The sequence below is a fragment of the Mus caroli genome, chromosome 19, assembly GCF_900094665.2.
Source record: "Mus caroli chromosome 19, CAROLI_EIJ_v1.1, whole genome shotgun sequence".
In the NCBI taxonomy this organism is placed as follows: Eukaryota; Metazoa; Chordata; class Mammalia; order Rodentia; family Muridae; genus Mus; species Mus caroli.
The window spans coordinates 16,283,759-16,308,617 of NC_034588.1; the positions used below are offsets into that span (position 1 = coordinate 16,283,759).

The 24,859-nt window shown below is 39.9% G+C and overlaps 1 protein-coding gene across 2 annotated transcripts in view; it reads right to left on the minus strand.

The window, feature by feature from the left end:
- Positions 1–24,859, minus strand: part of Rorb (RAR related orphan receptor B) — a 176,793-nt gene that overhangs the window by 26,847 nt on the left and 125,087 nt on the right. For both annotated transcript variants that reach the window (XM_021151635.2, XM_021151634.2), the window contains exons 3-5: positions 21,682–21,823; positions 15,891–16,292; positions 426–547 (exon numbers count right to left, since the gene is read on the minus strand). In XM_021151635.2, the coding sequence (XP_021007294.1) occupies positions 426–547; positions 15,891–16,292; positions 21,682–21,823 (666 nt within the window). The remainder of the gene's footprint in view (positions 1–425; positions 548–15,890; positions 16,293–21,681; positions 21,824–24,859) is intronic.

Genomic DNA, 24,859 nt, shown 5'->3' on the forward strand with positions numbered 1-24,859 from the left:
AATGTTAGACAAAGATACAAATGTTCTCTGTTTTTGTTTTACCACCTTTGGGCACCATTTTTGCAATGATAATCTAATATCATCTGCTCCTTGGCTTAACCCATAGTTACCATGAGAAGTTCCAAAACACCTGATACAGGCACCATCTCCCCAGTCATTCAAATGGGGGCATAGCTTTCCATCATGGTAGCTTGCCTTCTAGAGACCTTCTGGCAACAAGCAGACATTTTTGGTTTCTACAACCATGGTCTGTTGTAGATTCTCTCACTCAGGAGAAACTGGAGAGGCAGTGAATGACTTGTGTAATACACAGAGTAACCCAACAGCTAAGAATGCTCAGGTGTGAAATGTCAACAGTGCTGAGATGAAGAAACCAGAAATGGGCAACCTCGAAGGTGACCTGTTCCCCATGGTTCTTGGAGTACCTTGCTTTGATACGCCTTGATTTCCTCGTAGGTGTGGGTCTGCCATGCCAGCTGATGGAGCTCTTCCATGGTGTACTGACATGTTTCCAAATGGGACTTAATGATGTTCTGTGCAATTCGATCTATGAGAAAAAGGATAAGCAATTTGAGGTTGTTGTGGTTTAAGTATTTTTCTAGAAGATGGGTCTGTAAGGACACAGATGCTGATGAGCTAAGTGCACAGTCATGTGAGAGGATCTGAACTTCACCTCCTATCTTAAATCATCCAAAGTCTTTGTTTTTCAGTCAAAAGTTTCTCATCTCCCTCTTTGATTATAGCTTTGTATCTTGCGAGTTGTAAAGCATATCTGTTTGCCTTTAAAACACTTATTAAATTACCTTATTGTTCAATTTTTGGCCGACAATCTCTAAACAGTTTAACACACATTCCAATTACTCCATAATGTTTTGAAAAATCACTGCAATCATATTTGATACCAGGAGGAGGATTAAGTATACATATTTGTGCTCATTTGTTTTTAAGAATAGGATGAAATAATACAATGAAAAAGAAAGGCTGTCTATGTAGAGAGGAGAAAGCTAACACTTAATTCGTTTACTTTGTACATTATTAGGAAAACATGGCTACTCTATGCATTATTAGAAAAACAAAGCACCCAATGACATGCATTTCCATCCCTATTTGGTGCAATGTGTGTATCTCTCACACTTAACAACCAGAGTCAGGTAGAGACAAAATAACATTGGCCTGTGGGTGGTAACTATGACCTCCATTCATACAATCATCAAGCTCAAACTTATAGTTTTTTTTCATGTGATGAAACCTTTGTCAAAAAGTTATAAACAAGGACATGATCATATCAACAAAAGGGAAGTGACAGATCGTGTTCTGGGCTGTTTGCCTCCAGGTAGCTGTAGTTTATGTTCTCTCTCTTAAGTCACTGTCCTTTTGACTTTGGTTGAGTGATGGAACTGGACAGGAATGCTCCCCTGAAAATCAGCTAAGAGTCACCTGTGTCAGAATGCGCTCGCTGGAAGTTCTTCATAGATCCATATGCTGTTTGAATACGTGCAGAAGAGGAAAGCTTGAGAAGTCAAAATACTCAGGAATCCTGTAATGTGGAGTGTACATGGATGAAGAGGAACACGTCTGCCTGGTAACTACTGTTCTTGCAGAAGTGATCCTGTGTTTCAGGTGCTTTTGGAAATTCAAGCTTGTTTTTGTTCTAAATGGTTTCACTTGATTCTCTAGGATACGTCTCCAAGTAATATGTCAGTGCCCCGTTTGTCCCTTGCTGTGTTTCTGGGGTATGTGGTGTGAAGTTGGTTGTGTTTCAGAGACACAAGGGATGAAAAATTTAAGCTATGTTTCTAACGAACTTTCTAAAATGAAATTCTCCTAAGCTAATGAGCACACTGGGAACTCTGAGTAAGTGGTTGCTACAGTTATCGCTGAGAAGACATTCTTTGTGATTTCTCACCACGGAAGCAGTGTGAAGAGTTGGATGGAGACAAAAGAGAGTTATTTGATATTTCAGTTAGTACTACTGATGGGAGACATTTCAATACATGTTTGCGATTTTCAAACCCGAACTATAAAGGGACAGAGATAAAGACACTACAAAACGCTAACTTATGATGCTGATCATATTCTGTTGGCTTCAACCTTGACATTTCTAGCCTTTTAGCATACTATACTACAAAATCCTTTCCTTATAAAATCTTATATTCAAAGTTTATTGAATAGCCTCCTATGTTATAAAAAAAGAGTGGGAATTACTCTCTACATTATATTAAAATAGATTGGTAAGTCATGGTTCATTATTTTTCAATTTCATTTGGGAAGTCTAATTATTTATATTATAAAAATAGATATCTGTTCTCCAGTAGTTATGCAATGAAAACCTAACACGAAAGCTTTACAGTCTTTAGACCTAGAGTGGCTTATTTTCATCTTCAAAGGTATGCTGATTTGGTGGTGACTCACAGGCTTCAGGGTTTATAAGCAAAACTAGAACTGCTACTTAGAATTGCCTTGTAACTGGTCATCTCCTCCTCCAGGTTATCTTCTTGGACTTATGGACAAAAGTTTAAGAATCCTCAGGTCTTCGGGCACTTGGCACTTGTAGTTTTAAGGAATATCGGAGAGGAGTAAAGAGACAGTTAGTATGTGGAAGGGCTAAGAAGATTGGTGGTTAAGTGTACACCCACATCAGGACTTGCTTGCTTGTGCACTTGTGGGGAAGGCTTTCCTGCCTCTTTGTAGCCTCATACAGTAGGGCTGGTGGGTCTTACTGTGATTCTCCATTCTTGTGTTGAGTCCTGATTCTAGCCAGGTTCATAGTGTGGTTATTTTTTATGAAACTGTCTCAGACCCTTCAAGACTCTAAATATTTCAAGAACTGGAAAACAATATTATTATATGTTCACTCAACAAATACTTAAAAAAAAAGCCCTAGTACAGATCAGGTCAAAGTATAGATTAAAACAAAAGTATTGTTTTTCATCTTTTAGGATTTATGTAATAAATGTCCTTACTTACTGGAGTATCTTCAAGAAGAAAGTACTCAGCTCTATGTGGGGAAGATTTGAGAGAAGATTTGGGGAAGATTTGAGAGAAAGAAGGGAATATGCAATCTGAGGGATGAATGTTTGTAACACGGAAGAGGATAAGATGCATGCAGGTAGAGGGGACAATATTATGAAGACAGAGCTAGGCATGCACACTAAGCTAGGTCACTTCAGATGTTATCTGTTACACTTGTACAACCTTTAACACTTCATCATAAACTACCCTTTTCAGTTTTTATGTTGTTACTGCAGAAACAAGGGTTAGAAAGAGCAAGCAACTCTGGACTTGTTTGCAAAGAGTTTGCAAAAGCCATTCTGGACTCAGTTCCATCTTCTCTGTCAAAAGGTCAAATGTTTGTGACACTGAGTGTGTGGAGGAAATGGGGGAGAAATGAGACTATATGGGGGTACAGAATGGAGCAGGAATAGCTGAGTAAGAATGTCCAGGCATTACTTGTCCTGTGATTTTAGACTTTGTCAGCAGGGAGCCAGAGGACGCCATGACGGAGGAGGGTGACAAGATTAGAGATTTGGTCCAGAAAGGTGATCTCAGAAGGAGTTATATTCGGGAGTGTGTGAGCATAATCAGGTTGTTGTGAAAATGTAGGTAAGATATAAGATGTTCTGTACTAGGTCATGGCATAGAAGGGTAGAAGGTTTGAGTGCCAGACAATTCCGAAAGAAAATACACAGGACCAGAACACAATGTAATAAAACAAGAAACATTAACAGTAGCAGCAGCTTAGTTGTTGTTCACTTACATACATAGGTTTGAAAATGTCCACACATCCTTATATGAACACATCCATCATCTTTCATCAAATAACTGCCCAAACATCCTTTTATCCCTTCCTTGATTCCCAAAACACTCGAGAAAGCTGAGCTTTGTCTTTTTGTTTGATAACCTTAAAGCCTACACATTTAGAATTGAGAGAAGAGAATGCTATAAATAGATGATTTCACACATCCCTCTGATGAGAAATAAGTTAAATGTCTTTTACACATGGCAATGGAGGCTCCCAATGCAGTGTGTGGTAGGACTGTGTGCAGAAACTAACTTGGTCCTTTCTGGGCTCAGGTCAGTATAACACAGGGCAAAGCTATTCTTGGTCTTAAAAGAGTATGGCCAGAGGTCTCACTCTGTCCCTTAGAAAGATGCTTGAACATCAGAGCAAGATAGTTTTCTTGGGCTGAGAGTCTGTAGTTGTGAAAAGGACTCAAAAAGAAAGGACAAAGAAGAGACAGTGAGTACAGTATGCTAAGTTCCTGCTGGGAGCCAAAGGAGCTTCGAGAGTCCCTGCCTGAAAAAAAGAGAAAAGGTAATAGCAGATGCAGTCCCCTCTGGGGACCAGCCACATGAGAAAGTCCAGACAAAGGAGGCAGAGGAGAGAGAACAGAGACGATGGAATCTTACTGGGCAATCACACACCCTTCATCTGGTACCCTGACTTGGATTGCAGCTACTTCTCCGCAGGTGGCTTCTATTGGTTTCTTTAACTAGCCTGGGCTGAAGATGGGTACATGTTGAAAGACGAGTTGGCATGAACTGTGCTGGAATAATGAGTTCAACAGGAATATGACAAAGTCCGTCATGTCTCGAGGTGGGGCACACAGAGCCTGTGCTTTTTGAGATCAGGAGGAGGAAGGTGATTCATCAATGCTGGGAAATGAACTTCTAAGGGCAGCTGCAAACACTGTGTAAAGACCCTGTACACACGCTCAGTAAATCAAAGGTTGCTCAGTTCACTGAGAGTCTGAAAGCTGCTTTAATTGCTAGTAAAGTGATGTTGAAGAATGAGAAACACAATATAATATATCCAATTCTGTTTTCTACTCTCAATTACAAGGAAGAACAGTGCTGATTCTGGCCCAGGCCAGGTAAACTGGGTGTGTAATTTCAGGTTAATATTAATCCCATGTTCCTTATTTTGCATCTTCATGGGACATCTCTCTGCCTTCTGTGCTGACGAACATGACCCCCACCCCCACCCCCATTCACTGACATTACATGTAGACTTAGATTGTAGTTCTAATTCTTTTCATAGGGGAAGCTTATTTGAATCCACGTTTTAAAATTAGCCAATAGAACTTGTAAGTTCCTAAATGAATTTTACTATGTGAGACAAAAAAATTACAGTGGTTAATTCACAGGAGATAATAATCCATGAAAATTCTCTGTCATTTTTGGTGAAAGGATATAAAACAATATCACTAAATTGTTACACTTCTCCAAAAGTTTTAAGGATGATCTTAACTCTACTTATGATGTGGGCAATAAGAAAAGAGAAATTAAAATTTTGAAGGGGAAAATGGAATAAAAATTGATGGTAATTCTCTGTAGTGTTTGCAATAATTATGGAAGCCTGGGGCTGGAGCTAACATCCTTCCTCCATTTCCAAATGGTCTGTGCCTAAATAATCCTATAAGTCTCTCTCCCTGTCCCTGTCCCTGTCTCTGTCTTTCTGTCTCTCAGTCTCTGTCCTTCATGTATGTCTTTGTCTCTTTGTCTCTCTGTGTGTCTCTTTCCTTTTCTCTCCGACTTCTACACTTCTTGTCCATTGTGAGTACTTCTCTTTGTAATGTAGTCAATGAGTCAAAATGAATAAGGAATTCTCTTTAAGGCACTTTCAGCATGGCAAGGTTGGGATGCAGGATGAGTTTACATAGCTAGATAGTTTTCAAGGTCAGTTAGACTGGATGCCATAAAAAGATGTATAAAAAATATTTTGAAGCAAAATTACAGAAACACATGGGAAATATCTTTCCTTGCATACCAATTCAACACTATAGCAAAGTTTAGAAACAAGCCACCCATTGCCAGGTTCAATGCGAAGCAGGCCACCTCTGCTTCAGCAGGGAAGAAAACTGACAGGCAAGGTGACAATTTCATGTTTGTAGCTGTGATGTTATAAAACGGGGACCAGCTTGCAGCTCCTAAAATAGCAAATGACCTTCTGCAGCTCTGATTCCAACCACTCAGCGGGGTTTTTTTTTTTTTTTTCCTCTCCACCAAAGTGGCTTATTTTAGCTCTCACTAGACATTTCAGCAAATGGTGCTCTCCAAAGGCTACATGGTCTCAGTCGTGGATCCCCCATCCCACATCCCACAGGTGGTTTCATTAGGATCTGGAGAATTGAGCTTATCTTTAAAAACAGCTGCTATTAGTGTTATTATCAGGAGCATCCAGGTCTAACTGCATGGAGTAGAGAAGACTACATGGCTCTGGAGGGCTGACATCTGAACGTCCCAATCCCATCCTTACTCCACCCCCCTGCCCCCCGCAAGAGAGAAGGGTTAGTTTCTTCTCTGTGAACTTGCATAAGAGATTTTTTTTTTAAGTTTCAAAATCTTTTCCTAAAATACTATATTTTAGCCTCAATCAAAATGATTAGTGGATTTTAAAATTGTCATTTGCCTTAAAGATCTCGAGAAGGGCTGAGAATTGTGTTTAGTTTACATTCCTTGTGTGAATGTGGATTCACTTTGAATTAATGTCAGGTTATCTCCTTGGACTCTCTGACAGCAGGTTTAAGCTCCTATGTTAGGTTTCATTGTATCGAGGTTTGCCAGGCCCCATACTTTGAGGCAGCAACTATACTATAATACGCTATAATATATTAAGCCAGCTGGCTGAGAGGGAAAAGCACTTAACCAAATGCACATTTTGCTTTTTGCCATGAATCATACTTTATACCTTTCTGTAGTTTACTAGTGCAGTGGTTTCTTACCAACGATGGTGTCAGAAGAGGCCATGTCAGTTAAGACCTTTCTGATACTTTGAATTTCTAGTTGGAATGCATGACCTTTAGCATGAATATGATTAAAACATCAGTAACCCTGAAGGCTAAATGGTCAATGTATTAGTAATCCATTTGCCTTTAATGAAACAGCAGCTTTAGCATGTATGGTTTGCATTCTTGTCAGCGGGAATTGTCGGCAACAATAACCTCTGTGTTGTTTATTGGCTCAGTCCACTGTCTGGCCTTCATCACTCTCCCCAGTGAGTCAGAAGAGCTTTCAGTTTGCTTTTCATGGGCGTTCTATTGTCAACTCATATCAGAGAGTAGCAAAATTGATTTATTCTAGACAAGCAGCAAAAGATATTTATAGACTTTTAAGAAAATAATATATTAAGAAAATATGAAGTTATATCATTTTATAGTTTGTAGTTTATAGTCTAATTATGGAGTGCTGAAAGTATGACAAAACACAAATATGAACAAGTGAAAATAGAATAAATCAGATTAATGTAGGCAGTGATAACACGTGGCAAAGGGTGAGTGAAGAAGGAATTAGAATTCTTAACATTTTCTTCATATTCAGAAAGACCATATCCCATATAACAGCAGAAGGTAAGAAGGGGAGAAATTTAGAAGATTTAAAAGAGCATATGTAAGCATCTGTATTTAAGCTGTGCTGATTAAAAAAAAAAAACATAGCAAAAACAAATTAACTACCTAAGGATGCTTTCTCATTGCTGGCTGGTTGAAAGCTGTTTTGGATCATGCATCTTTTGTTTTATTTCAACAGTGCATGTGTAATTTTGGGGAAATTAGAGTTTTCTTGAAACCAGTTGGCAACATTGAGAAAGAATCTATTATGAAAACATTTCATTTCAAAATTAACTTTCCAAGTAAAAGACCTCCTCCACAGAACAATGGGGAGAAATGGGTGTGCTTAAATGTCCTACAGTGCCCAGCTTTGAGGCAGCTGTATTGGAAGACGGAGAAGTCTAATACAAGCCCTTTGCATCTTCTGGTTTATGCTTTTGAGAAAGTCGATTCAACTCTAACTGTCCTGGTTCCATCCATAGGAAAGTTTAGCCACAGCGACACTTTCTTTGGCGTTGGAAGTCTGAGAGTCTCCCTGGCACATTTTGTTCTGTTTGACTCATGCAAGATGCATCCTACTGAGCTAAAGACAGAACCGATCCTAGCTTTAAAGGCACACGGAATTCTGACATGACAGGCACAGACAATGGAGCACAAAGCCGGACAGAATCCTTCCTTATTCCCCTTTAAGAACTGCAGCTCTCCATCCTGCCCAGAGGACGGTTAGAGGATCACAGATGATGGAATCTAATTATAAAAATTGCTTAGGGCCACCACCAGGATTGATGTTTATTATCTGAATTTTGTTGACACATGGATTGATTGTTAATTTAGATGGGAGCAACCCCCCTCCCTTTCTCACTGCAGTTTTGGAAGTTTCGTCAATACATTTCTGACCTTTGGAAAAAAAAATAATTTAGAGGTAACCTTTGGATGATCACATTTGTATTTTCAAATCCATAACGTAAATCTTAATAAAATATCTTGATTGTTTAAATAATTTATTTAATTAGCTAGCTTAAAATAGTGCTTCCTTAAGGAGTCCAGAACAAAACTATCCAAAATGTTTGAACAGTCTGCTTACAAAGGAGTCAATGGTTTCTTATGTACAGAACAGGTCTTTCAGGGTTCAAGTTTAAACAGTAAATTATTTTCCCTCCTTAGTATTAAGGACATGCTCTCAAAAGAAAGCTTATACCTCAAACTAAAATAAGTAAGTAAGTAAATAAATAAATAAATAAATAAATAAATAAATAAATTCCAATTCTACAGGTTTCTTTGTATGTTAACCATCACAGAAATAAAACCTCTTCTAGTTGGTAAATAGCCATGCGCTAAACTAGTAGTCCCAAAGTGTACTAATCACCATCAATCTGATGATCAATAGGCATTTCCTGGTTCTTTGGCCACTGTGGTATTTTACCCTGTGCCATTACAACAAGAGATAGAGCCAAGGTCAAGGTTCAGAGTAAGGTGAAAACGTGGCTTGCTGTAGGAGAATGCTTGGAAACACAATTCCGGGCGGTATTATCAATAAAAGCCATGTCAAACGCCACCTTGTAGGTCCTAAAATCCCATTTTATAAACCAAAGAAGACCCTCGTGAAATCACTCCCTTTCCTTATTGTGGAACATTTTATATCTATGATGTTTTTTGAAATTGAGTGTATAAAATGGAATTGGCTTCGATGTATAAAATCCAGTGGCTTCGATGCTTTCTCCCCCCCCCCACCCCACCCCACTTGCCAGTAGATTTTAGAATCTTCTTATGAAGTTTTAAACCCTGAGTCAAGAATTAATCCTAAAATAATATCTCTAGGGGAATTCCACCGAAGATCAATTTTTCACACTTTCAACTCAAAATCGAAAAAAGTGTGTTAGAAGATTTCCTTACTCTAGTGAATGTTAGCATGTTGTATTAAGAGTGGCACGAACATTTCTGTACTGTAAATAGATATGTATGTTCATAAGCACTTGAACTGAACATGTATGTTTGCATTGAGTATGGTATAGCGAAACCTTAATATTTGCTTAGAGCCTTCCTACTCTCAAAGTGCTTTGTGTACTTTCTGGATTATGGAAAAATCATGCCCTCGAGGTAACCTCAGCCTCACCACTAGATGATATTAGTCTTGAGGGGAGGATTTATTAAAGGATATCTATAAAGGCAGATTTGACTGATCATTAAAAAAACAGCTATAGAGTCCTGTGTCCTAAGTACCATCTAAAATAATTCATGGCTACACACCAGTTAGAATCAATTCTAATCACAGTCAGCTCAAAAGTATGTGGCAAATCAGGTTGATTAGCTCAGTTCACACACTCGGAGAATTCTTTCTTTGAATAGAAGATAGAGTGCTTGAACGAAGTAGATGTTGGGAGATAATCTGTGAGTAATGGAAGAACAGGGTGATGTTAAAGCATCATAGGGGCTAAGTATGTCTCTTTCCAGTGGCTGGGGTGGCTTTCCTCAGTGGTCAAGAGCAGATTTTCTTTTACTTCATGATCATGTATAGTTTTCCTTCAAGAGAGACTTGGAAGTGGCAACCCTCATGGAGTGGGCCAGTGAGTTTTTCCTGAAGCTATACTTACACAGCTATTCACCAGATATGTCCATTGTGTGTAAGCATGAAGGCACTGGGACTGGCCACACCACCTAGTCCCTCAGATGTCTCTTTTTGCCCCTGACTTTCATTTTGTTATTATTTACTTAGTTATATGGTTTTTGGGGGATAGTAGATGGAAAGAAGCAAGTGCTTGGCTGGGTTTTGGTCATGGTCACACCACTAAATAGAAGCCCAGAGAAGGGTTTCCTGGGTCCTGAGGAGGGGCTCAATGGCTATTGCCACAGCCATGCTATTTAGCACTGCTACGGAGTGCATATTGGCTCAGAAGTCCTTCTTTGCCACTCTTCTGTGCTTTTCCTGTTGTAGTTGTTGAAACAAGGATTGTCTGTGTGTATTGTCAAAGCTCTCTGGAAAGTGAAAAAAAAAAAAAAAAAACCTCACAATCCTCTGAGGTCATTTTGTCCAGTTGCCTTACTTTTCAGATGGGGAGACTGAGCCACATAAAGAGGAACACTTGGAACCAGCCTACATGAATAGAAGATTTCCTGTGATTGCAAATATTAATACTTTCTCTAAATGCCCGCAGAGTCTGTGGCTGGAGTGAGTGTCAGCAAGGGGTTTATGGGACATTTACAAAACATTTACCCTCAAGTTAAGAAAAGCTTAACCACAGCCAATGTATTTTCCATTCTCCAGACCATTTGAATGCTTTCTCCAATAGATGTAGTATCCTATTTGTGTTAGTGACCTTTGTTCCTCGAAACTGAATGTCACTTGTATGTGTACAGATGCTACCAGAGGACATAGATACTTCAGGAGCTGCAGCTTCTGTTCTCTGTATCACACCCCCACAGGAAGTTAAATAACAGCAGTTATAAAATACGTAGAGAAGTCTATACTATCTTTTTTTTTTAAAGCTGCTTTAAGTCCACGGTGTCTACTTAATTCTTAAAGTCAACATTTGACACTTACAGAAAATTTTGCAAAATAAAGCACCCTGAGTAAACCCTTTGGGTGACTCTGTAGCCTTAACAGTATAAAGTCGTACATGACGGAGACTAGATCATTTTTATGCCAATCTGCTTGTGTAGTGTCCTCTAACTATTCATATCGTACTCAGTTATGTAATAGACACATCTAAAATGAGGGTTATTTCTGTGTTTGTTACTTTAAACTCCAGATTCCATGAATAGAACACAAAAGGAATATGAAAACAAATCCATGCTAACACTATGTGGAAAGAATGAGACCGGGAGTTCACATTCCCTTGTCTACATCTGGAGGGACGACCCAGCCGATGGTATGGAAGATACACTATCCTGCTTAGCATTACAGCTAATTTAAGGATGTATATACATATATGTTCATATACATGCATGTGTATATATTAACTTTCTCTCTCCTTTTAAAAATATTGTCTGGCTCCTTGAACTTTCTTTTCTGGAACTTTCTAGATACCTTGTCAATCATCCTTCAGCTTAAATGAGCTTTGCTGAGAGTATAATCTTGCGGCGTCCCCAGAGTATCAGAGAGCTCTGATGGGAAGCAAAAGCCAATGGTTCCATTTTCTTTCCAGCTCACTTTCTGAGAATCCTCTGCCTCGCTTCCCTTCTCTATCACCAACCACGCAAAATTTTATTCCCAGAGACATAACACATCCATCATGCTAGCTCGAAGTAAATTTTCAGCCAAGGCCTGTCAATACTAAGGCCTAAATATTAATTTGTGGTTGACTTCCAGTTTCTTCTTATTTCATGACTTCTTTTTCTCTTGGGATTCTGAAAAGCCCAGGGATATATTTCTGAAATATTCTTTGTTGTTTCTGTTCTCTTAACTGTGTTTTGCTTTCCAGCCTCAAGATTCTGGGAATAAAAAAGTTTCCTGATAAGAAGAGGTCTTGAGTAGCTAATACTCGCCAGCTCCCAGAACTTCATATCCAGGATCACCTAGGACTTAGCTTCTATGACAGTTTTAAAAGTTAATTTACTTAATTTAGCATGCTGGGGATCCATCTAAGGGTCTTATGCATGCTAGGCTGGTGCGTCACTACCGATAGCCAGTCTGTTCTATTCTAATTGTAGCTACTTCTCTTGACCGCTGTCACTTAGATGGTAAGGATAGAAGCTGCATTTTGCTTATTTAGTGGCTGGAATATTGCAAAAAGAAATCCTTCAAAGCATGCATGGAAGTCTATGGTAGTAAAACAAGTTGCTTAAGTTAGAGTTGACCTTTACTGGTTGACTCACTCTGTGTCTTAGGGAACAAACTCCCATTTCTCATCTTTAACCTATCTAGAAGCTTCTTCGTGGTTGATCTGAAGCAGGAGGTAAATCTCCTCTTGCTGACTGATACATGTGAAAGATTTTTACATTTTCCTCTAAACAGAAACTATTAGCACCAGGATCCTTATTCCAGGAAGTGTGGGTTTTCTTGATCCTTTAGTGAAGGGTAGACTTGCTTTGGGCTTATTTCTGACTTTAGTAACAATTATATAGTTGACTTGGTGATTTATACATAGTTGTTCAGACTGTTATGTTGCAGTTCACAAATCAATTTTAATTAAACATTTCAAAGATGTGAGGACTAGTTGAGCACAGGCTAATCCAAACCTTGCTCCAGAAGAAAGATCTTCTCATAAGGACTGAGCTCAGCATGGTGGCAGGACTGCATGTCCTTGACCCTCTCAGAAACCAGAGGGGGCAGTCATAATCAGTGGCCAAATGTGGTGCTCACAAATTTCTTAGTGTGCCAGAGTCTTGAATTCATTATTGAAAATGTTGCTAAGCCCAGATTTTTCTCTTTTGTCTGTACAGGGATTTTCAAATGCCAGCATGCCAGCAGAAGAGTCGCTCTGATACCTAATGATCAAATAAAGACAAAATGTCCACAGAAAACTCTGTGAACTTTATTTAGTGTCACCTAGAATGATGTTAGGCACCAAGGGCCAAACATGCTTTTGTGTAGTAATGACAACGAGCTTCTGAGTGTTCTCAGTGTTTCCAGGAGAAAATACACTCTCATGTCTTAAAAATTGGCTTCCGATTTCTTAGACCTGCACTCAAATTTCTTCTTTGGTGTTAGTGAGACTGTGATCTCTGAGCCTCAATATATTTTCTTTTTCTGTAAAATAGGTATACAGAAGATACCTAGAGTATCTTTTATTCACTAGAGTGCTATTAAAATTAAAAGGTAGAGTATCATTTAGTACAATGATAAAAGGTGATTATACTGCCTATAATAGCTAGGGATCTTATTATGTAATAATTACAATGTCAATCATATTGTTACAGTGATTTCTTGGGCATGGCAAGTAATATCCACAGAAGTTATAAATATCAACTCAGTTATCCATTTGGACAGTATATATGCATAAGCACAGTGACTATTACTGGTCCAGATTTAATGCTGAGACTCATAGATGTCAGGTTACTTGTCCAAGATAAAAGATTGCAGCTTGACTGTGAACCAGAGTCCATAAGCACTCTCTGACACCTCTCCCATAATGATGCTGTTATGGACTTAGTGTTTTAGCCACACAAACGGCAAGTTTTAGATAGTTCATTAAGACAAGGGGAGGCATCCACCACCCTACTGTGTCATGTAATCACATAACACTTAGATCCATACACATGGAATAGGTTTGTGTCCACTAGGTGGCATTGCGGTTTTAGCAAAATATGAACAGAGCCACTATTTAGGTTTAAGAGTCTGTTGCATTTGAGAGTACTCACAGGACAATTTTAATTTCACCCTTAAAGTCTGATGAAAATTTAGAGCACATGGAGAGATCTGTAAAGACTACTGATGTCTTGAAATAATTATGAAAAGTCCTCTTTGGGAGTCAGTGCCTCTGCAGGAAGCCATGATAAAACCTGAGATTATCCAGTTCTCTTCTCTCAGCTCCTAGGAAAATAGGCTGAGGGCCAGACAGGGAAAGCGATGGTTCACAGGAACTCACAGCCAATGGTTGGGGCTGTATTTTTCTTATCATAATTTCTATTGGTGATAAGTCACAAATAAACCGTGACAGCTTCTTTTTTTATGTATGAGGGCAAAGATTGCTTGGTCAATCCCAGGTTTTCCTTTCACCGGGATTAAATATGGTCCAAAACAATACTGCACTCAAGAACTTGAATAGTAGATAGTATGTTATTTGGTTTGACATACCTTTCTTGAAAGTTTAGAGGCCCCTTCACACAAAGGCCATTTCTAGGAGTTGTGAATGAATAAGTAGCAGGTAAATAGATGAGCCACAAGACCCTGGAACTAGACTTCCTGAAGTAGATCCTGAGTTCTGTCAGGAAGTTACCACAGGTTTCTTGAGAAGCAGTGAATTGCCTTTGGGGTTCTGTTTTTTGCAGTGAAACAGGAGTTTTTTCCTTTTAAGACTTTTTTGAAAATGAAATGTTTACAATGTATCTTCAATATAATAAGAATGACAATATAGTGGACTAGTCTGAGTCCAGCTATTGGTGTCTCTTGGTTGGGACGTCAATAGCTTAACTTTCTATCACACAAGAGACCACTGAAACAGAGACGTAACATCTCAGGTTTATCGTTGTGTGACATTATTTCTTCCGCAAATGCATGTTATAAGCTCCCAGAAAAGCCAACATTTCATTATATGCTCACCACAAGTAAAATGAAAACACTTGTGGGCTCTTGTCACTTATTTGATGGTCACTATGCACAGTAGCAGAGACTTAGTGGGCACTTGTCTGGCGTTGTCTTTTTTATGAGATCCCCGTGACCCGAACCTGTGCTTTATTCCTTTCAAAGATTAGAGATCTGGGTTCACAGGACTTGTTCTACTTAACACTGCAAACTACGGAGCCAGGATTGGAACTCAGGTTGCCTGCCTCTTAGCCTGGAGGCAGTCACTTCTGGTTTTAATCTAGCTTTTCTGTGGCAAGGTGGACATGGAGCTCTGTTGTCAAGGAGGGAAATACCCTAAAAGTCTGTTCTTATTTTTGTGGCAGTTCATTAGACCAACCCACTGAGCATTCACTAGACTGTTGAGTTAAAAAGACAAAAAATATTACAATGTCAGAAGAGGGCTAGCCTGAGATGGGGCACCCTGACACCGTACCCTAAGAAGTCAAAAGTCATCGCCATAATGGAAAATGTCAGGGACTAACTTGTTACTCTGTATTGCCAAGACCATAGTCTTTTTTGTGGTGGTCCAGAATCCCATACAGACTTTGTGTGGGTACATGTACATATGTGTATGCTTACATATGTATATACATGTATGTGAGATAAACTTGGCTGTTGTTTCTCAGGACTTATCTACTTTGTCACTTTGAGACAGGCTCTCTCTCCGTTCTGGAGCTCAAGTAGTCTAGGCTGGTTGGCCAAGAAGTCCAGGGGTCTGCCTGTGTCTACCTCCTTAGTATTGAGATTATATGTGGGGTACTAAGCTTTTAAAAACATGGATTCTGAGAATTAAACTCAAGTCCTTGTGTGTGAGCATTCTCCCCAGAATATCTCATTCATGTCAAATTCTTCAATTTAGATTCCTCAAATCCATAGTGATGGTCTGGTCTGCCTGCTACACCTTTACAGAGAAGAAAGCTGAGGTACTTGCACTTATGGTGTAGTCCCTGCAATCTTTGAGAATCATTCATTGTATTACTCCATACTGTGTCCACTTCCCTTTCAGTAACATTACTTTGGATAATTAGAACATTTTCTTGCTCCCATCAACGTTTTTCCTTCAGTAAGAATCCACATTCACCCAACAGCATCCATTCATCCCTTATAGCTAGCATCTTTCAATTCCTTCCATCTTCCTTCACTCATAAAAACTTTTATAGGGCAAGGGGCTAGTGATAATTGTGAAAGTATATTTTAAACCAATGTTATCTTCTCAGTAGAAACCAGCTATGCATGCAATTTAATTTAGGGCTGTGAAAAACGACTTCCCTAAGTAGGACTAAGACACTGTCAATGGAGAAATTCCAGAAATGAAACTTGGGGAAGACTTGGGGACTTACCGATCTCAGACATTGTTATCCCGGGAGCTAACTGCCCGTTGTTGAAAGAGCTATAGGTAAACAAGTTGGGTACGGACGTGAGGTCATAGATAGGTTCTTGCTTTATCTGTTTGATTCCAGTCATGTCCAGTCCTGACTGATCGGGAGACGGCTGACCGGAATCTATGCTGTAATAACCTTCGGACTTGGGCAGGTCAATGACATGCCCGTTGGCGTATGTGCCGCCGGTCTCGGTGTTCAGGTTGCTGAGGCCATTGCTAATGCTGCTGCTGTACACCCTGGCGAGGGCCTCCGCCTCCCCACTCTGCTGCTGCCGCTGCTCCTGCAGCCTCTGCTGATGCTTCTGCACCTCAGCATACAGGCTGTCCCGCTGCTTCTTGGACATCCTCCCGAACTTTACAGCTGGGACGGAAAGAAGAGCAAAAGACAGAAATGTGGTTACCATCCTCTTTAGCCACTTCAGTCTGAGACATGCATGGTTGTCTCTTCGGTATCATAGAGACAAATCCCTATGGATGCCAGTCAGAAGTTCACTCATCTGCATTTCACATTAAGGGGAAAGATTATGTTTGGAGAGTGTGTTGGTTTGTATCACAATGATGAAACCTGTGTGTTGTCCAGCTTTCTACCACTGTAACAGATATCTGAGACGATCAACTTAAAAGTAGAAAAGGTTTATTTTCGGCTCACAGTATTAACGGCTTTTGTGAGGGTGGCCCATCAGGATACTATGTTCGGAATATGAGACAGAGCGCTTCAACTCCAAGCAGGTGACAGAAAGGAAGAGGAAGAGAAAGAGCATAGGTCCCAGTATTTCTTTCAGAGTTGCACTCGCCAATGACCTAAGGCCTCTCTCTAGGCACCATGCTCTAAAGGCTCCACAACCTCTTAGTGGTGCCAAACTGGGGACGACATCCTTAATATATGTTAAAATATGGACCTATAGAGGACATTCACTATCTAAACAGTGACAGTAAGCTAGGAAGAAATAAGCTAGGAAGAAATGTAAAAATGTGAATTATTTGTCACAGTCATGAACTGGAAGATGTAACTCCCCTCCCTCCCCCCACCCCATTCCTTTGTGACTAGCACATACAGAGACAAAACAGCAAATCTCTGCACACTAGCAAAGGGTTCCTGCTATTAAAACGACCCCCATATCAGTATTGACATTTCCCCTTAGCATTAGGATTTCGAGGTCCTCGGGGAGGAACCTGTTGTTTCAGGTTGGGATATGATTTATTGGGTACTAACAAGGATGCAGGGAGTATAAAAATAGCATCACTTTCTGGCATCTAGATTGTGGTGCAAATGGTAAGAACCTTTGGAAGACAGCATTCACATGAGCTCAAGGCAAGCAAGCAAGCAGGAGCGACTTTCCTCCTCTTCCCCATCCTTGCAGCTGAAGCATAGCTTCCTCCTCCCACCCCATCTCTTGCAAAACCCTCAGGCATTTGTGGGGAAGCGAGGAAGGGGTTCCACAGGGGAGTAACCCCCATGGGCTGCTTCCTTATGTGTGGAGAGGAAACATCCTGAACTGTTTGGATAGTGACTCTTTTTGTATGGGCTGTCCACTCCCTTTAGCATGTGGGCAACCTGAGTGCTGGGCTGCCAGGTTCAAATCATCTTACTAACAGTGGGGACTGTGGTAGTCTTGGAGATGCTCATCCCTATAGCCTGGCTTTCCAGTGCTGCCTAAGTAGGAAGAAGAAGCAGTGATTATTTAGTAATTTTTTTTCTCAATGAAGAGAAACAATCTAATTAACTACTAACACACTCTCCCTTTCCTCTCTCAGTTGTGCTTTTATTTGGTCTTGAATTGGTTTAGGTTGTCTCGTTTACCTTGCTATGTAGACACGGCTCTTATTAGAATTCATTCACGGAGTACAGTGGTATTTCTACTTGGCCATGGGCAGAATTCTACAGAATCGTTGGGGAAGCTTTTTCTTGTACTTTCATATTATGCCATTCTAAATAGTTTATATATTGTTCTCTAAGAGGGAAAGACCTTTTTTTTTTTTTAATCAGGAAAATTAGAGAATGTTAACCATTGGCTCAGGAGGACTGCATCCCAAGTAAGCAGTGATGCGCCTCTTCTATATTTGTGACCTTCGCTCTTTAGCCTTTGTGTCAGCTCAGATGGTCCTTATGACAGCCATGGCCTTACCAACTCAAGAACTGAGTCTATGGCATGAGATTAAAATGTAGTGATTTATAGACTAGTGTGCATTTACTGGTTTAAATCATAGGAATTAAAAAATCCAGAGTTTTTCATGGGATCAGACTGCCTTTAAACTATACTTGCCATTCAATCCTCACTTTAGACTTCTATGTGTTTTGAGGCAGGGGGATTGTATTAATGACCCCAATTCCTTTTACCTGCATCCTTTTATGTCCTTCTCCATTTCTATTCCCAATTCCCTTTCATTCTGTGCAGGCATGCTGCCCAAACCTGGACTTCCAGTCACATGACCTGTCTAGGTCAGTGGGTTATTGACAAATGTTTTACAAGCAGAAACTTAAAAGGGGCCCATTTGATTGGGCACCTCACCATGGGAAGGGCATGCCTGCACTAGATTGCCGAACAATAGGCTGTATGAAGCTGATTCAGGCCTCTTCCATCACCAGAGCAAGGCCATCGACTATCAGCAGGGTCACAGGCTGACCTGCTGCCAAAGCATGCAGACATGTGCTGTTAACCATAGGCCTTGTAATTAGAGTTAACGATGTTGGAAAAGCATGTTGCCAATGGCTCTGCTGTAATCATCTGAAGACATAACAGAAAAATGTACATCTTTTGTACAAGGTTGACTTGACAGGTGACTGAGCAATTGGAATATCTAGAATAAGGCATCTTAAAGTGACTACAGTTTGGAATTCTCCGGCTTGGGCTTAAATCAAAGGCTTTATAGACAATGACTACAGACCTACTCTAGGATGAGTTTTCCATTTATTTCTGAAAGGTGTTTCGGTTTTATGTCCTCTCCTGCAATAAAGCTCACAATATACCTGGAGGGTGAAATGTATAGCACACCAAGAAAACACACCTACTGAACTTTCTGACATAGAAATATTTCCTGGCTACTCTCTGCAGACACATTGATGTATTCAAAGCTCCACTCTAACAGAGGCCACGTACTGTTACATCTTCAAGTAGTTCTGTGCATCTTATCACTCCCCAAGGGTGAGCACAGCATGTATTTTAACTGTTTGCACTCTAACCTGATTTGTTCTGCTAATGACATTCACTTGAGTAGAGACAGCTTCTTAAACTGCCTCCTCTTAAGGAAACCAGCACAGTTCTGTATACAAGTGATTTGCAAATACTTAGGCTGACAGCATCAGTACACAATACAGGTTTAACCCTTATCTTAATCCCACAGATGAAAAGAACATTTCCATGTTAGAGGGTTAGAAATCACTTCACTTTTGTGTGACATGTGGGATTTAAAGTAGAACAGAAGTTTTCAGGGTGATTAGAAATTAAAAGTCACATCTCCATCAAAGATTTGTACTTCCCGTGGCAGGAGAACAGAACAGGTGTTTTTGAGACCAGCTGCACAATCATCTGTGACTCTGGGGGTCATTTTGGAAATTGTTGTGTCTTACTATCTCTCAGTCTCCAAGTCTTCAGGTTTCCACCTACTGTTCACTGGTTAAACTGGTCTTAGCTTAAATCTTTCAGCATTGGAGATAAGCCAATACCGTTAGGAATTTGATATTTGTACTGGAAGTCTGACCCAATTGGCTCATTTTGGTACCTCTCTCATGTCATCCAAGCCTTTCACAAACTTTGGGTGTAGAGGGCAGCTTCTGTTATAATAGTCACAAGGTAGTGTGTGACTATGGAGTGCATTCAAGAAAGAAGTATATGACTAAAGGCCTGATTATTGACTTTTAATTGAAATTTAAGTCAGTTAGTGATATATGTCATGTGATCCAGTTCTGTCTGGAAAACATTTTTATGTAAAGCTTGTCTGTGTACAGAGTTTCTAGTGTTTTCATAGGGTTATGTCACCTATGAGAACATACTTGAGACACTTAAAATTATAAATTAATTTTTCACCTTCTAGATTTTTTGCGTGGTAAATATTAGGCTTTGCATTTTGAGGGGGCATATAATATCTTCCTATTGATATCAAACATTTCCCCACAAATAGTTCTAATGAGGATTGATTTGTAAAGAGTCTAGTTAACAGAAAACCAGAAGCCAGGCATGGAGGCGCATACCTATATTGCAAGCATTTGGGAGAATGAGGCAGGAGGACTGTCTTTGGCTACACAGTGAGTCTGAAGCCAGCCTGGACCATAGGTTGGCATTCTATTTCAGTAAGCAAACCAGCAAACAGAACCAACAAACAAAGAAAGTATACATCACAGAGAAGACGATTCAAGACACGTGGTACCTATTGACACACACTTTTGCCACTTTACAGCAAAAGCACACATATGTATTTGTTCAGATACATTGATTTTTTGTTTTTAATTCTTTGCCTAGGCAGATTTGAACAAACTTGTAGTCCCTGAGTTGGATGTCTGCTCATATATACACGAGAGGATACAAAGTCCATTATGTGAAGAGTAAAGCAGCTGTCTACCAGAAGCCGTGCTGTTCCACTGACCAGATGTGGTGAAGACAGAGCCAGATATAAGTGGCAGAAAAAAAAAATGAATGTGTCAACATACCACTGTACCATTGAGGGAGATGTGAGGACATCTTATCCTGTACTACTTAAAGAACTTTGCCAGGATTTTCTGAGTCAGTGGATGGGAAGGATAATTAAAAAGCAGCGGGAGATATGGCATTGCTTAAGTCCCAATTAAGACCAAGTTTAGGATTCTTCAGTACCATATGCTACCATCACTTACTGGGACAGAGAGACCACCATCAGCTCTGGCACTAGTGGGATTTGTCCAAGACACATGGCCATTCACAGTGCAAGAAATCTGTGGCCAATATACATATCCCAGCACTAAGGAGGCAGAGGCAGGAGGATCTCTGTGAGTTCGAGACCAGCATGGTGTTCAGAGTTCCAGGACAGCTGGGGCTAGACAAGGGAACCATGTCTTGAAAAACAAAACAACAAACAAACAAACAAACAAACAAAAGAATGGGTCTTAATAACTAAAAATAAAATGAAAAAAAGAAGAAAATTCTTTGCTTACTGTACTTGAATTTTTTGTCTTGTATCTTGAATCTAAGCAATTGTTTGGGTATGAAAAAGGAACACATATCTCATTATCTGAGTGGAAACTCAGGACCCTTGAATACATTTTTACTCATCATAATGTCTCAGAACAGTGTACGTTCCTGGCTGTGTGTTTATGAACAGCCAGTGGTCTGTCTCACTTCCTGTGGAAGCATGTTCTTTTCCTAGGATCTTCATATATTAGTAACTTGTGTACCAGTCAGATGGCTCTGGTGGATGAATGGCTTCTGTTCATTTATAGCTTTGTGACTTTAACACCGAAGACCTCACATCCCAGGAAACCCTCCATTACAAGAAAATATGCTCAGGTAGCCACTTACTATCTAATGTCTTACCTGGCTTATACTTATCCTAGATAGCGTAGGCTGTCTGCAAACCTCTACCACCTTCCTTTTTCTTATTTCTCAGGCAATGCTACATTTGATATATTTCTGCTTTACTTCTTAATTCACGACCAGTCCTCTGGTTCTCTTTTCTTTATATCCCCAATTCCCACAGTTAAAACTCTTTCAGTGGCTTGAACAGCCTCTAGCAAAGCATCCATTTGAAAACTCTTAAGGAACAGAAAGGCAGAGGCTTACCATCTCTTGACATTCCTAGGGCAAGACACTTCTGCAGGCGGCAGTGTTGGCAACGGTTCCTGTTGGTTCTGTCAATTAAACAGTTTCTCTGCCTTGGGCAGGAGTAAGAGGCATTGTTCTGCTGACTTCTCCTGAAGAATCCCTAAAGGGGAAAAGAGAAAGCAAGGGCAGGAGACTCAGAGGAAGGGCGGCATTAGCATACACACTGCTATCCTTTCTACACCGAGGATAGCTAAGTTTCATCTTTCAAAAGTTTCCTAATGCTTCTTAGAGGGCTTCTAGATGGTTCTGAGCAGAATATATGTACTTATTTATGGGCAATTGACAGGATCTTTCCTTCAGTTGTTCACTCACTCACTCACTCACTCACTCACTCACTCACTCACTCACTCACTCATTTAATATTTACTATACTAATTTCTTTGAAGAGAAAAGAATAGGGAAAGAATGTCAAAGAGGCATGTTACTGCTAAATCAAGTATGACGATGGGTGTCTGGCTTAGGTTTGAACTAAGTGCTATGGGGATTGGGCAGAAAGTTGTTCTTGAAACCCATGATGTATTTAATCAAAAGTAACATTATGAGTCAAAGAAATACTAACCACCACTTCATCGATGCAATACAGGCAATAAACAAATGCCTGCACTTAGGTTGTAGGATATGAGAGGTTCTATTTCAAGTAGGTTTGGAGTCTTCTGGGGTAGAAGAACTACAACTGTCCCTTGAAATCTGCAGCTGGGTTTTTGTTTGTTTGTTTGTTTGTTTTTTAATTCTTTGAGTACCAACCTCAGTTTTCTTATGAAGAAAACATAGTAAGGAAAACAAGCATTTCCCCCAAAGATAGCAAAGTTACCATTCTCTGTTTATTCCCTCATTAATCAGTTTTCTTTATCATTGTTTGCTAAACAGTGAAAATGAAAAGGGCCCCTGGCCAAATGATGCTAGGGAGATTGAGAAGAAACAGAAAACAAACAAACAAACAAAAACAAAAACAAAAACTAAACAGGAAAAAATACCCACAGTGAAAGATCGCCTCCTAACTTCTTTCAAACACCCATGTTTCCTCAGAATGGATTAAATACAACACACAAGAGAGCAACTTGGATATAAAGTTCAGGGTTTACTATAAATAAAGGCTATTAGTAAAAATAATTTTTTTGATAGAACATTAAAATCAACATCAATATGAAAATTCTTATTAAGAGTTTAAGGAAAGATGGGATTGATATTATTGGTTTTTTTTGTTGTTTGTTTTTGTTTTTGTCTTGCATTTCAGTAGGGTTTTGCTGACCTATAAGGAACCTTAGAATGGCTGTGTGGCTAAGAACCCTTTGGAGAGAGAGTTACAGTTGGTTTTATGATTTCAGCCCAGATCTATTCAAGAAGGGCTACTTTTACCTCTACATCTTCATGTGTGGTGTCTGTTCACTATACTAGTGATTGCACAACAGGGCTCCATGAATCCAGTTCGATTTGATTCTGGAAGCAGGAACACACCTAAGTCCCCAGGGGGCTATATCAGGAAAGCTGTCATGAGGCAGGATTGAAGTGGCTTGGAGCTGATTAGAGATGCCTTGGAATTTACATCTTAAGGAAGAATTGCTCCCCCCCCTCCACTTTGGATATTGGAATGCCATTTAGTGAAAAAGTTGGCAGGGAAGATGTTCTGAAGTCACAGCCACAAGTCCCCATTTACAGCCAATTTGACATTAATTATGAGTCATTTCTTGCTTATCTGTTGCTCATTATTGCAAATGAGATTTTTGGCATGAAAAATAGATTCTGTTTCACATTTTACTGAATGAATAGGAGCTGAATAAGTTGGTGGGCTGAACTGGTGTTTATAATGGTTGCATATGTCAACTGCAGAGCATTATTACAAAACCATAGAGCTTGGTAACTGAATATGTTGACACTGACATCTGATTCGGAATGGGATTCCTACTGGAGAAAACTGTGGCATATTTACATAGGGCCTTCCTATGATGTAGGTGAAGTACTGGGATGCGTAGCCAGTTTGGTGGAAACCTCAGAATATGCTTCCTAGTGACAACAGAATTTCTTTTTCTTTTTCTTTTCTTTTTATTCTGTTTTATTATTATTTTTTTTACTCTTAAGGCATTTTTTATTAGATATTTTCTTCATTTACATTTTAAATGCTATCCCCAAATCCCCTATCTCCCCACACCCTGTTCCCCAACCCATCCACTCCAGGTTCCTGGCCCTGGCATTTCCCTGTACTGGGGCATATGATCTTCGCAAGACCAAGGGCCTCTCCTCCCATTGATGGATGACTAGGCCATCCTCTGCTACATATGCAACTAGAGACACAGTTCTGAGGGGTACTGGTTAGTTCATATTGTTGTTCCTCCTATAGGGTTGCAGACCCCTTTAGCTCCTTTGGTACTTTCTCTAGCTCCTTCACAGGGGCCCTGTGTTCCATTCAATAGATGACTGTGAGCATCCACTTCTGTATTTGCCAGGCATTAGCATAGCCTCACAAGAGAGAGCTATGTCAGGGTCCTGTCAGCAAAATCTTTTTGGCATATGCAATAGTGTCTGGGTTTGGTGGTTGTATATGGGATGGATCCCCGGGTGAGGCAGTCTCTGGATGGTCTTTCCTTCTGTCTCAGCTCCGAACTTTGTTTCTGTAACTCCTTCCATGGGTACTTTGTTCCCCATTCTTAGAAGGAGAGAAGTATCCACACTTTGGTCTTACCTTCTGGAGTTTCATGTGTTTTGCAAATTGTATCTTTAAAATATTGAATGAACATCACCCAACATACCAACAGCAGGAACAAGTAGCCCTGTTATCCTTTCAACCCGACACTAAAGAAATTCTGTTGGATTGAAAAGATGACAGGACGACTTGTTCCTGCTGTTGGCATGTTGGGTTATGATCATTCAATATTTAAGAACCTGTGTTTTAAAAACTACATCTTAAAATGAATATCTACCCACAGTTTGAAGTCCCATATTTTCCCAATGTCTTGTAACATGATATAATGAGCATGCATAATTCATGTACAGAAGACATTAGTAAATACATTGTAAACTAGGCCAGGGCTCTTCAACTTGAAGAACAAGCCTGTAGAAATGCCTTCACTGGAAAGCGTTCTCATTACAAACTCACTACTGCTTATGACAAACACTATTTGTCTGCCTACCCAGAGAAAAT